Genomic DNA, 14,056 nt, shown 5'->3' with positions numbered 1-14,056 from the left:
TTGATAATACCTTTCTTTTCTGTGCTCAGTCTGTAAAAGGAAAAGTACCTATTTTCTTCAACAGATGTTTATACTTGGGAATTTGGAGGCAATGACTCTATGGCATCCAAGCAGATCCTTTCAGATCATTTCTGTGTAAGAGGAGTTGCACCTCAGTGGGAGCAAGTGGACACTTGGCCCATTCCACCCTGGGTAGATCTCAGGGTCTCAATGTGATACAGCTTCTCTGACTTGCAAACTCTTCTGGTGTTAATGTTCACTGGTGGCATGGGAGCTAAACTGGAATGAAGGACAGACAAACGGAGATTGTTTGGCTTTTTAATTTTGTGGAAAGAATGGGCCTTTAAGAACAATGCTGCAGATTCTCATTCTTCCCTTATTGACCTTCATCTCTTTAAAACCAGGACTACTTGGAATAGTAATATGCCAGCTAGTTCTAGCTGCAGCAGTCCTCCAGATCAGAATCATCTGCAGAAATATTATAATGCATGCGAGAAAAGATGTAGCAGAGTTGAAATGTCTTTTCTGGAGAACAGTCTCTTTCCAATGGACACGTAATTTCCAAAGTCACCTCTGGGTCTGTGGGGTGGCTTTGCTACGTGGACAGAGAAAGTTGAAGAGATATACTTGGATATCTTCCATGTACAGACCTGGGGATGCAGAGTATGTAATAATAATAATGATAATGCTGAATCCAATCTAGTTCTGACTTCAAAGAACATCTGCAAAATTACATCTTACCTGTTTGTTGTTTTGTTTTTGTTGTTGGTTTTTTTTCAACTTTTTCTATGTCAGTGATGGGGTAAGGAAAAGTTTCTCATGGTATGCATTAAAATCAAAATATTTATTTTTCTTTCAGTTTGGAAACAATAACAACTACATGAACATGGCAGAGGCAAATAATGCATTTCTTGCTGCAAATGAGGTAGATGTTTTTCTTTTTTTATCTATGCTCATATTCTGCTGTTTGCTGTGATAATTTAACAGACTTTGAATGGATGACGAGTGAAGTGCTGGATTTCTGTGTTTTATGGAGCACAAAATAAAGACTTTAACGAGAAAGAAAATAACCTGACAGTTCTCCATTACTAGTCAATTTAGCTGTCCATAAGGCTGTTACTTACATAGCATGTCAATAGAAACAAATATGCTTTGTGTGAAAAAATTTATTAACAGAAGGAAACAAAAAGCACAGTAGGTGTACAGTTTGAAAGCAAGCTTAGTAATAGTCATTACTAGCTAATGTGCTAATTTTTGTTTTAGATACAAATATTTTAATTTGGGTTCTTAATACTCGTATAAGATAGCCAAAAGCTACTTCGTTGCCTGAAGCGTATGTGCTGTGTGAAGGAAACTTCTGACCAGGATCGAGAACAAACCCAGGGGCCGGGCTGGTCAAGGCTGTCTGGGCTATGGAGGGGATGTGTTTGATCACTGCCTTTAAAGAGAATGGAAACAAAAGAAAGGTCTGCAGTCTCCTTGTATTTGTTACAGGGGTGCTGCCTTACAGCCAGTTAATAGATTAGCAGCATGCTAATGCTGACCCCAGCTCCAGACAAAAACACCTTTTTTTGCTCATCACTAAAAACCAACAGCTTTTATTCTAACGGGAAGGATGGAAGGTGCAAGATGCACTGTCCAGCAATGTGCCTAGTAATATGGAGAACAAGAACTAAGTATTTCAATAGGGGGCATCTTCCCAACATGAGGAAAGGTTAGAAAACTGGCCTTGATTTTACAAGTGGTAAGTGATGATTCAGTTGCAGGTATTCTTGTGCAGTTTTAAAAAAGTGATCTCAGGAAAAATAAGCAGAAGGGTGTAACAACAAATACGAAGGTTAGAATTAAGAGTCGTATTTTATGAATCATTTATACAATGGTCACCATATCTTTTTACTCAGCAAGACTGCTTAGATAGGGGAATATTGTTTGGCACTAGCTCCAGTGTTATTTGTGATAATGAACACAAACCCCATCTGTAATGACAACACGATGTTTCTTTCTGTAGAATTTCTTTCCTACATTTGAATCAAACATTGATGAAAGCTCTGCTGCCAGCAGCTGTTCAGAGACAATTTAATTCCAGCTGTGATAATTCACCGTGTCAGACATTGGCTGTTATATGTTGATACAACAGTTCTCCAGATTTGCATTTTTATCAAAAGGAACAAATGTTTTGAACATTTCAGTACAGATGGCATTTAACCATGCAGAGAGTTTTTTAAAAAATTGTGTAAGATATAAATATTTGAAAAGTTAGTAACTTTAAAAAATGTGATTGGTAAGATAAATCCCGCAAATGTTATACCATCTTTTTGTCATAACAACACCTTTCTGCAATCCCAAATTGCATACTATTCAGGCTTTTTTCACGGACTGAATGGCCCAGTGGTTTGGATTTAAGACTACTTCACTAAGGGGCTTGCTTTCTTCTTAGATTACATCTGTTTTATACTCAATCTTAGGACTGTTACATGTTTTTAAAAAATGGTATATACGTATTTGGACAAGTTATGTTGTGAGACTTAAACACTTAAAAAATGTTAAGGTATTCATGAATTTACTCTCCCATTTGTAGAAAGCTATAAGTATTAAGATGAATACTACTTTTCTAAGTAAAATATTTTATTATTGTCTAGCTGTGTTATTTATTTATACAGCTGTTCTAGAGTTATTCTGTTAGATGAGGAAAAAAAGATCCAGTTCTTTTAATTGCTACTATTGCATAAATATGTCAAGTAAAGAGAGGGTCAAAGATACTATAATGATACTGATTTCACCAAATTCTTTTGCTTGAACAAGGAATAAAAATATGATTAAGTGTAGGTGTTCACATTAAAGCATGAACCTAACTTTGCAATTACTGCATTACAATGTATTTAATTATAGTGTTTTTACATAACATGAATGCAGCTTTCTCACTATGACTTTGGGCCTGGGCACTGCTTAGCTAGAAGCCCATTTTATTCCTGTAAGTAATGCCTTAAGAGTGTAATCCTAGAGCACATTCAGGCTTAGAAGCCACACAGTTGCTTTGTTTTCTGACTCTATGTCATAATTACTACGACCCATTTTAGAGCACCTTAAATATTTATTGAAATAATATTTCAAGTGTTAATTACAGTGGTAATGAAAACAGCCAAATGCCACATATCAAGAATGAGTGTTTATCCGTATTGTTAATGGGATACGTTAGATTTCATTAAGCAGTAATGGGGTAGCAAATGAGTCACAAATTACAGTTGCATCTGTTACTAGACCACATTAGTGCCAAAATAACTGCAAATGCAGCCATAAGGTTATCTTCATTAGACACCCACTTCTGGCCAATCCATCCTTTGTGTTTGTGAGCTACGTGGTCCACAGGAAGAAAAATTCACACCTTTTGTAATATAGCAGTGGGGAAGGTAAATGTCTCCCTAATCCAGGCCCAGCTTTCACATCCAGAATTAAGTTACAGTCTTGCAGTTTGAGTGAGATGGGTAGAGTCTCAGCAGACTCTGATGGTACTGCAGACCGCAGCAATCTGGGACCTCATCATTTCTGGTGTGAGACCAATAATGACAGCTGACAGGTTCTATATGCAAGCAAAGATTTTTCTTGAGTTTCAGTTTCCATCTTCTCTCAAGCGGTTATTAATTTATATCATCATTAACAGTTTGAAGGATGACAATTTGCAGCAGTTAATGAGATCTTTCACTGAACATATCATTTTTAAATTAACAGGCATTAAGTCACTCTTTCAAACAATGTAAAGAATACATAAAACAATTCCCTTCCCCCAACACGAATCCTGAACTAATGCAAACAAACAAATCCCTGAGCAGCCTTGCATGTCCAGAACAAGACAAGAGTGCCTATTTTAGGATTGCCAACTGCCCAATTTGATCAAGACTGTCCTGATTTGGGTACATTTAAAATGGCCTAATTTCAAGCACTGAATTTCTATTATTAAGTAGCAGTGGACCTGAAATAATACATGAAAGTTCACTTAACTTGCAAGAAATTTGAATAAGCATAGCTCATTTGTTTCCCAAATAAAGTCAGCAGTGTTGAAGCCAGATACAGACTCTCCTTGAATAAAAGATTATCTTTGACAGACACATGCACACATACAAACACGCACAAACCCTGAAGATAACTGGCAGTAAATGTTTTGCTCAAGGCATCTTAACAGGTGTTTAGTTTGTAACAAACCTACTGTTCAAACAAAGCTGGCTTGCCTCAGAAAGCACTGGAAGCTGCTGTAATCACCCTCGCTCTTTTATACGTGTCTCTTCTCCAAATTACAAACCCTTGTTTAAAGGGTGCATTGTACTTTTGGGATCGAAAAGAAAAGAAAAGAAAGACCAGAATTGTAATATTTCATGTTAATTAGTGGATAAAAAGGAAACAAAAGATGCGAAATGGTCACTGCTGAATTAATATTGTGTGCGTGTGCACTACAAAATTGTCAGTATTTTATGAAGCACAAGAGTAATGTAAGCAGTTTGTACTATTTTACTAACATATCAATAAAGTCGCAATTTGTTATGCAGCCAAATCCAATGTAGCTGATATTTAGACTAACAACAGACAGATGTTGCTAATTAAGTACACATTAAAAAACTGTTAATACTGATACTCCATTAAAGCCATATGATAATGAAACTTAAACCTTTAATCAGAATGATCCACAAAATCCTTCAGTATACAAAACTTAAAAATTTTGTTGCATATAGAGTTTGCATTTGAGAACAAAACAAGACTTGGACTGCAGGTCTGGAGGTGGTTGCTGAAAGCAGTGTGCCCTAACATGGTTTGCCTTGTCCTGTCCTTTTCTAGCAGACGTTCCATACACCAAGCCTTGGGGATGAGGAGTTCGAAATCCCACCCATTACCCCCCCACCTGAGTCAGACCCTGCACTGGGGATGGCAGATATACTGCTGCCCTTTCAGGGTGTTGGTGACCAGCTGCCTGCACAAGGAAATGAATTTACACCTCAGTTTCCCCCCCAGAGCTTGGATCTTCCCTCTATTACAATATCCCGAAATCTTGTGGAACATGACAGCGTCATCCACAGCAATGGATTGCATATGGTAGGTCCAGTTGTTTGTGTGTTTCTGTTACCTAATATTGTCTGTCAAAGCATAGTAATGTAGATTTATGTCATCTATCAGTTTTAATTGACCTCTCAGAAGATCTGTATGACTTCTTGGTATTGCAGCCTGACCAAGCATTTGCCAACATTCTGTATCATGTGCAGGCTTATTCTGTATGAATGATGACATGTGTTGTCAGTGTTACACAGAAAGCAATGATATGCTATTATTCAGTTCCCTAAGGCAGTTGGAAAATGGTTAAGAGTTTAATATTGGTGGATTCTGGAACATAAACGTGGTTCTGCAATGCTATACTGTGTGTGAACAGATCTCTTGTGAAGAAGCACTCAAGCTTTATGAACAAAGAATTTTAATTCTGGGAATGGGCTTGAAAGCCCATATCCATTAGCATCAGGTGTATCCCAAGTGCTGCTAAAGTTCAAAAATGTGTTATACAGTCGACACTGGCATCAAGAGTTGAAAAACTGTTGTGTTGGCCCAGGTGAACTACAGCATTTAGAAGGAATTGCTTGTCTGTATTTCAAGTATAGGACCCACATCTGACAGCCATCAGGATGTTTCCAAAGTGCAGTGTTGAGAGTAGCTCAGAAAGGGAGCCAGACACAGTATGCCAGCAGTAAAAAACCCATATGTTTCACTATATTCTGTGTATTCCATGCGCTAAATCTTTAGACGTGGAAATCAACTTTTTTTTTTTTTTCTAACTCAGAATAGAAGTGATAGGGATGTATCACCTTGACCATACTCAGAAATACAGGGCCATAAAAAGACTTTGTTCTGCCCAGTGTTCTTGTTGACCATAGAGGCTGGAGCAGGCTGGGCCTGTTCTCCTGTTCCTGGGCTGTTTCCGAGCCCCCTGGAATTGGGAGGCATGATCCGGGTGTGGGGAGGGGCTCAGTGACAGGGACTGTCAGGCTAATTCCAGTGATTGTTCTTGTTAATTAGAACAATCAAAACCAAGGCTGTATGGAGTCTTCTCCATAATCTATACACACTGTATGGCTGTGATCTCAGTGGGAGTGTGTATGGGGCAGTTTCCACTTTCTTGTATTTCCCTTTCAGATTTGGGGGATATCCCTGCATGGTTTTCTCTAAGCTTTGTGCAGTAACGTTCATACTTATAGTGATGAGACACAGCTGTGAGTCAGTATCATATTTAGCATTTTAAACTCAGTGGTTACAATTAGAATCAGTTTCTGTATTGCATATTGAAGACAGCATCAATGTTTAGCTTGAACAGATATTGTACAACAATTTTTTTTTTTCTGATAAGCTGTTTTATATAGGACCTTTTGCTAAACTTAATGTAGTGAAAATACAGATTTACTGCTGGACTGTAATAAAGGTCATCACATTGTCATGTAATGATTTAATATAGATTTTTTATTATTATTATTATTCTGGCAACCAAAAATTAATAAAGGATTTATAAATATACAAGCAGCAAATATTCTGCAGTCTGCTGGCTTTGTTGCAAATTCTAATACTTCCTTGGAGGTCATGAGGAGTAGCTAGGCCTAATACAGAATTAAGCACAAACCGCTCACTACTTCAGAGGTACAGAATTCAGTAATTCCATGGATACAAAGCAGGGACTGCCAAAAACAGCCCTTGAAGGATAAGACTTTTTTTTTTTCAGATCCCATTTGGCATGGGGTTTTGTATGCACTGGACATGGTGGACGACTACTGAATAAAGATCAGATTAATAAAACGTGAGAGTCAGGAACGTTATGTCTGTAAACTAAAGTAATGGAGCATGTGTACGCTGAATATAATGATGCTTCCTTAGAAATATGTAATAAATATAATGGGCTGGATAGGTGTTGTGTTACACATATGAGTACCCCTCAAAGTTATCAAGTTGTTTCTAACCTGGCCTAGTTTTGCCTTTTATTTTGCATCCTTTCACTGAATGTGATTCTTCCATGAGTGAATGCTGTCACCGTAACAGTTCCAGCCAGAAGAGGCCTCCTGGTTACATATTTCTTCTCTCACCTCTTCTTGCACTGGATGAGAGGGTTTACTTTTTTTTTTTTTTTTCCTTTTGTTTCTAGACTGTGCAATGTAGAAATTAATGGCATAGTTTACATTGACTTCAGTGGTAAGAATTTGTTCCCATACAGTTCGAAGAGAAGATCTAGAGAAGCATATGCCTTCTTATCCTAGGAGTCCAGTGTTATTTTCTAGGGTGATTGCCAGTTCAAAGCTGTGGGTTGGGAACCTGTGTGTAGTTTTGCTGTGGAGAATTGATGAGGAATTGCGTGATTTTATATGGAGGAGCAACACAGGGAGGATTGTGTGTCAGACATTGCTCCACAACTGCTTGATTTGTTTTTATACTGTGAGATGGAGTGGCCCCTGCCATTGTATTTTAGTCACTAGACTTTTTCTCTTCTGCTTATAAATGCTGGGTGGCTTCAGGAATGTGCACGTCATTAAACTGGTAAATATTTATTAATAATATTAGAATTCATCTTTAAATTAGACATTTCATGAATTACCTTGCCTTGGAGCTATGAAAACTTTATTGCGGCAATAAAAAATGTAAAGGAGGCATTTTGACTATGAAATTTCATTTCATGGTCAATTGAATTTACTATATCTGAAAGAACTAAAGATGGGGTTGTAAAATAATTATGATGTTCGTATACACTTAGAGAACAATGTTCTTATCCAGCGATACTAGGATAGCCTTATTTAAAGGCTGTATTAATAGTGTATTGCTAATCACTAAAGCTTCTTTAGCTGAATACAAACTTAAATTATTTTAATATGAACTGCATTGAGTTTATTGGTTATCTTGTGAAGCACTAGAGAGCTTTACTGTAAGCAATATTTAGTTTAGATAAAGGTAGTCCTACCATGTTGAAAAGTCCAGTAGAAAAATTTCACCTTGAAGAAATGTCATAAGATTTTAAATCACAAATGTAGAAAAAATAAAATGGGCTTGGACAGAATTATGATTAATACTGTGTGTCTTTGGCTTTTTCTATGTACTACCTGACATGTTCACCTATAAACTTGAATGCAGAATCGCCAGAGGCATGGTTAAAAATAGGTTATGTCAAGGTTTTCCTATGTCTCCCTTAGGGTGTGGAGTTGGGTAGCTACCTTGTAATACTTCTGCAAGTATCTCATAGATTTCCCACAGGAAGACCAAAAAAAAAAAATCATTCTGTCTTTCATATTCTTTGTGTATTATTATATTGAAAAAATCATTCACAGTGCAGGAAAGATATTTATTCTCAGCATAAATGTGGCCTAGCAATTATTAAAAGATCATGTTGATGAGTTAACAATTGTTCATGCTATTAAGATGTACATACTATGGAAAGAGTGACAATTTATCACTATGCTGATTAACTTCATTATTATTGGCAACAAACACCACATATTTATCTCACTTATCAGCTTTTTTCTACATTTAAAAACCAGCATCAGCAAAAAGAGGAAATAAAATGGAGGCAGTTTCATTAATTTTAGTATTTTAATAGTACGCAAATAAAATCCTGATGTTCAGAAAAGAGTTACTGAAAAATGGAGTGTTCATGTACATTTGACTTCAACATGTGGATTTACATGATGCAGATATTGTCCCTATAAATACCTGAACATAAATAAGTGGAAATCAGCAGCGATATCCTTGTTAAAAATCACCCCCCAATATTTTATATTAATACTCTGTTTTCTGTCGAGCTGCCCATAGAAAAATTATTTTAATCTGTAAACTGTGGCAATTCTATAAAACTACAACTTGTGCTCCTGAGGGTTCCTTTTTTTAACACCTCTCTATAATCTGCCCAGCCTGCTGAGTAGCATTGACATCAGTAGTACATCAATTTCAGAAAGTGGATTATTTTTACTAGACAGCTATTGTGACATATTGGGTCAGTCATAAATGAAAGATATTCATGCAAGCATGCAATACTTGTAATGAAGTCTCACTCTGACCTTCTGTATGATTGATTCTGTAATTTAGTTTTCTCAGGCAGTGCCTGAAATGAAATGAAATCATGTTGAACAAGTTTTGAATACCCACAGTGCACCAGGAGAAGAAAAATCTGCAGCCCCAGAGGCTTGAGAGAGAGCAGCTGAACGATTTATCTCCATGCTATTATAGCCTTTGCCAGCATTCAACATTTCTTTTTCTTTTTTTTTTTTTTCTTATTTGGCTTAAGTACTTAATTCTGCAGGTAGCTGTAAATGGGAAAATAAAATGCTGTTCAGATTTAAAATGACAGGACAGGAGTATGTGCAGGGGACTGATAAAATATCTTGAATAGAACTGACCTTTCATGTAGCTGAAAGTTACTGGGGGATTCATCCTCATAATTACCATATAGATTATTTTTATTTCTTTCCTGCAATGAAACATTTCAGAGAGCAGTAGTGCTGATTGAATGAAAATTGAACTTGTTAACATTCTTTTCAGCTTAGCCTGTTGTACATTACAGAAGGTTAGCTTTGATGAATATCAAAATTCTCTTTCTGATATCTAAGAAACAGACAGTAAAATAATTGTCTCTTTTCAGACTGATTTTTTTCTTTTATTCAAAAAAGTATGGATGTTACAAAAACAGACTTGTAATTTTACATATATTGCTCCCCATATTACTTATGCTGCGCGAGGAAATGTATTTCTTATTTGATGAAGATTTGAGCCTGTTTATATTTTATAATTGTTGCAGTGCTGTCAGTGCATTCAGGATTCTGCACAGATAAGGCTAATTCACAGTGGAATACACTCATCTTTAATTACATTACTGCTTAGGAGTGGCACTGTGCTCAAATCAAAAACATGATGGTGACACTGCTTTTATTTCAAGAAGAGACTTTTTAAATAAACAGCTCAATGATGTGGTTTTAAAGAGCTGAGTTGCAAATTTGAGCTTATTAAAGGCTGCATACAACAGAAATATTATTAATGTTTCAGAACAGTGGTGCCTTTTACTTATAGGTCTAGATCTTTTTTTTAGTAATTCAAAGTCCCAAATTACTAATGAACTTTAAATTAATAGAATAACAGAGGATTGCAAGAACAACAGCAAAAAAATAGTTGCTTTAAAATTGGCAAAAGACAGTTATTTCACTACTCACCTGACAGCATGCCTCTAATTTGTGTGTTTAATTTTCCTTTACAAAGAAACTTACTTGTAAATCTCTCTTTTAATACCCAGTCTTTAATCTCCTATCTAGAGAGAATGGAGTAGGTTTTCAATTAATACGATGTTATAACAACATTGTTTAATGTGTTGCAGATGAAAGTTATTTCATGGGTCGTTAATGTGTTTAACGCCTGGAACGGTCTATTAAAACAAGCTCTTGTTATTGTTATGAACATGTTTATTGTCATCTTTAATACAAAACATACAACTAATTCCGGAAGGTTGTAATTATTCATTTATAGCAGCTATTCTTACTGAGAGAAGGGGTTAAGAGGATCTTAGTAGATAGACTGCTGCTTACTTGCTGTGCAGCCCAAAGTATCAAAATGATAGATAGTGCTTAATGTTTTGCCAACTATTGTGCAAATGAGCTGAAGCAAGAAGACCTGTGAAGGACAGTTCCCGATAAGAACCTGGAACTTGCCTTAAGAACCGGCTAAAATCGACCCTGCCGTTTGGGTAAGAGTCAAGGGATAACTGAGTCTGCGCAAGACCAAAAGATTACTAGCTGTGACGAAGAGGAGCCATCAGCCTTCATCTCCATGACCCCCGACGACCACCACGAGGAGGCGCTGCGCAAGCGCAGTCAGGAGGAGTTTATGGAAATGACTTCTTGGGACTACTTTTAATACGAAGTGGGGACAGGTCATGCATATGTATAAGCGTATTGGGAAACCTTGTGAATAAGTAACACTTTGTTGTATATATCCAAGACAAGCTACCACGCGGGCGCGCACGATTTTGGCGGGATGACCCCCCGTGCTGCCCAGTGCTGAATAAACATACCTACTTTACAACCTTACAGGTTGTGGAGTCTGCTCTCCACATGTCATTACTAAAAGAGATTATCTTCAGAGTTTTCTTATTTCGATTTTTTTCTTTGATTACTATGGTGGATTACGAAACTCAAGTTTTAAATCAACAATGTTCATCTGGTTTGTATTGAAATTTCCCAGCAGAAATGGTAGGTGTTATTTCATCTTTTTTAATAATTTGTGTTACCAAGAAAAATTAATCTCAAAATTAATACCAAATTAAATGATGTTCTGGTGGCTCAGATCAGTGACATTTCGCCATATACAGAGCCTTTCAAATGGTGGTGGATGCTTTGTAAAATTAGACCTTTAGGACTCAGTTGGGATTTTGAAGCTCCGGTGCCCGCTATCAGCTCAGTGCTGTGACAGTCTGGCTTTTGCCCACAGGTCTGAGCTATGTCCTTTGCTGATAAACTTTCAGGTCTTTACAGAGATTTTTTTTTCCTTCTTTTCGATTGGCATATAGTTCAATATTTATGTCTATGATGTAGTTGTGCCTTTTTTAGTTACTTTTCAGGGAGTGTGTGTGCACAGCTCATGGGGCCTTGGGGGAAGGTGGACAGAGGGCTGAAAACCCTGGAGGCAACAGACAGCGGTGGCTACATGGTAGGAGTTTAACATGACAGTGGTATCAGGCGGTGCTAGCCTGATGTACTACGGGTACATCAGGGTTTTAATAGTGTGTAGATTTTCATGTTCTCAGTGACATTGTAATATTGGTGTGGATAATGCAGTCACTTTTCTGAGAGGCATGCTCTTTCTTCCTTTCTCATCGATACAGACACAATGATCCATCTGTTAATAAGCTGTTATGGTTGGAAAACAAAACATATTCTGGTGTTCTTTTCAAACATAGGCAACTCATAGTAACCACAAGAAAGGACCTGTTCATAGGAAACAAAGCAGCAGCAGTTGCCAAAGACACCTATCTGACCTATCTGAATAGCAGGTACTGCTGATGTTAAAAAAAAAATAAAATAAAAAAATCAAGTAGGTTGTTACCCGAAAGAAGAGAAGCACAGTAACACTGGCAGAACAGTTTGGGAAAAAAAGACTGTGAATATTTTATATTAATAATGCCTAAATCAAGATCCACCAGCTCCAGAAGATATTGTGAGGTGTCATATCAATATGTGGAAAACTGTACACTCCACTGGGGAAGCCATCAGGAATTGGAGTGGAAGCTGAACCCCTGATATTCCAAAGAACTGAGCTCAGAAGGAACGTGGACGTGTATGACCGTGGACACCAGCTGTGTATTAAGCGTGGGCCATGGCTTTAAACTACTCTGCCTTCTGAGTTTAAACTCGAAAATCAGGTGCTGCTTTCTTAAGTCAGCCAAATGAGGCAGATGCTGCAGCTGGTCTGGATATGTTGTACCTGCCCAAAGGCTTTGCTGGGTCCAGCCACCCTCGTTCTTGGGTCATTTGAAAACTTCCTTTGAAATTCCTGCTATTCTCTGCTGTTACCACCTGTGTTTCCCCTTGGACAGCTTATGGAATACTTAGCTTCCACTTCAAGTTCTCTAGCTATAAAGAAATGCTAAGTCTCTGTAGAGTTTTAAATTATTCTGTGTCGTCAGGTAGCTGGAAAAAAAATACCTGGCTCTGGTAATACAAAAGATAATGAGACATACTTTCCTGATTTGCTTTAAAAAACAGCAACAAGCAAGCAAAGAAAACCCAAACAAAAAACCTCAAACTACCCAAGAACCCAAAGAAAAAATGCCCCACCCAAACATAGCTGTGAACACTTGTAGCAATATTTAAACAAATGGCATGTAACCCCTAAGACTCCCCGCTCCCACCCCCCCCCACCCCCCCCCACCCCCGATTCCTTCTACAATTTTTGTTACCTTTGATAATGTTTGTTAGTTGTCATGCTTCCTTGCACTCTTGCACTCTCTTCCCATGTTGCTTACTGCCTAATAAGGACCTTTGAAGTGTGCCTTTGATTTGGTAGCTGAAGCGCCTGAAGTTGCAGAGGTTGTAACAAAACTGCTAACAGCATTATTCTGGGAGTTTGGGGCTTAATTTTAACTATCCAGGGTTTGTTTGCAAAGTGCCTTCGCTGTTTGCATACAGCAGACCTAAGCTTGTATTGCTAATTTGGAGAGGAGGTCCTCATGCCAACAGACTCGTCAGATCAGAGCCCAGATCTGTGATCTGAGTCACACATGTATTGTGATCATGCTGTTGAGTACCTTGTCCAAAAGGAGTGTGATTCAATATGCTTAAAAGTATGGTAGATGTTTAGGGAGAAGAGAGAGGAGTGTCTGTTTTGAAATGCCTCTACAAAATGGTGTAAAAATTAAATTATAAAGAACTGTGAATTAGGTGATGTTAAAGCATTAGTAGAGCCGCTGTGGATGCATGAAGGGCTATAGCCGGTCTATGGTGCTGTCTGTCTGCAAAAGCAGATGCAACTTTGCGTCAGCTCCATGGGCATTTTTAAAACAAATATCTTTTTGCACTCTGCATCCACCTTGATGCATTTGCATGGGGTGGGAGGGAGGAGGAAAAAGAAGAGGAATGGGGGGGAAATATATCATAATAATAAAAAAGGCTTTTTCTTGCATTCATGGTTGGAACAAGCAGCTGCTGAACTTCTAGGTGCTTCTCGAAGTCTCTTAAGGCTTTAGGGCGGAGGAGGGGGAGGGGGAGGAGGAAGAGGAGGGTCGGGGCTTCAGGACACAAAGCCAACTCAGAGCAACTGAGGCAACAAAGCAGCATTACCCCTTCAGCCCACTTTGGGGACTGCATGAGGAACCTATGGGGTCACAGGAAAGTAAATAGTTAAGAACAAAGTTTCCTAGCAGCAAATGCTCCATGCTAGAGTGGTGGGGCATCTTGGGTAAGAAGTATAAGCACTTCAGAAAAGAGTCTTTGTCTCTTAGTTTGATAGTTGTGAGATTTTGGCATGGCTGTGAGCTTTTAGTATTTCTTCACCATGTAATGCAGCATTTTCTTAG

The 14,056-nt window shown here is 37.9% G+C and overlaps 1 protein-coding gene across 2 annotated transcripts in view; it reads left to right on the top strand.

Moving 5' to 3' along the window:
• Positions 1-14,056, top strand: part of TOX3 (TOX high mobility group box family member 3) — an 82,579-nt gene that overhangs the window by 57,506 nt on the left and 11,017 nt on the right. Inside the window, exons 2-3 of one of the 2 annotated variants that reach the window (XM_075101595.1) lie at positions 860-925; positions 4,828-5,079. In XM_075101595.1, coding sequence (XP_074957696.1) covers positions 860-925; positions 4,828-5,079 — 318 coding nt within the window. Of the gene's footprint in view, positions 1-859; positions 926-4,824; positions 5,080-14,056 lie in introns of both variants that reach the window. The other variant, XM_075101594.1, reaches the window with a different exon arrangement.

Source organism: Phalacrocorax aristotelis, chromosome 8, assembly GCF_949628215.1.
Source record: "Phalacrocorax aristotelis chromosome 8, bGulAri2.1, whole genome shotgun sequence".
In the NCBI taxonomy this organism is placed as follows: domain Eukaryota; kingdom Metazoa; phylum Chordata; class Aves; order Suliformes; family Phalacrocoracidae; genus Phalacrocorax; species Phalacrocorax aristotelis.
The sequence above is the reverse complement of the archived record's forward strand: the minus strand, read 5'-3'. Positions and strand labels throughout refer to the sequence as shown.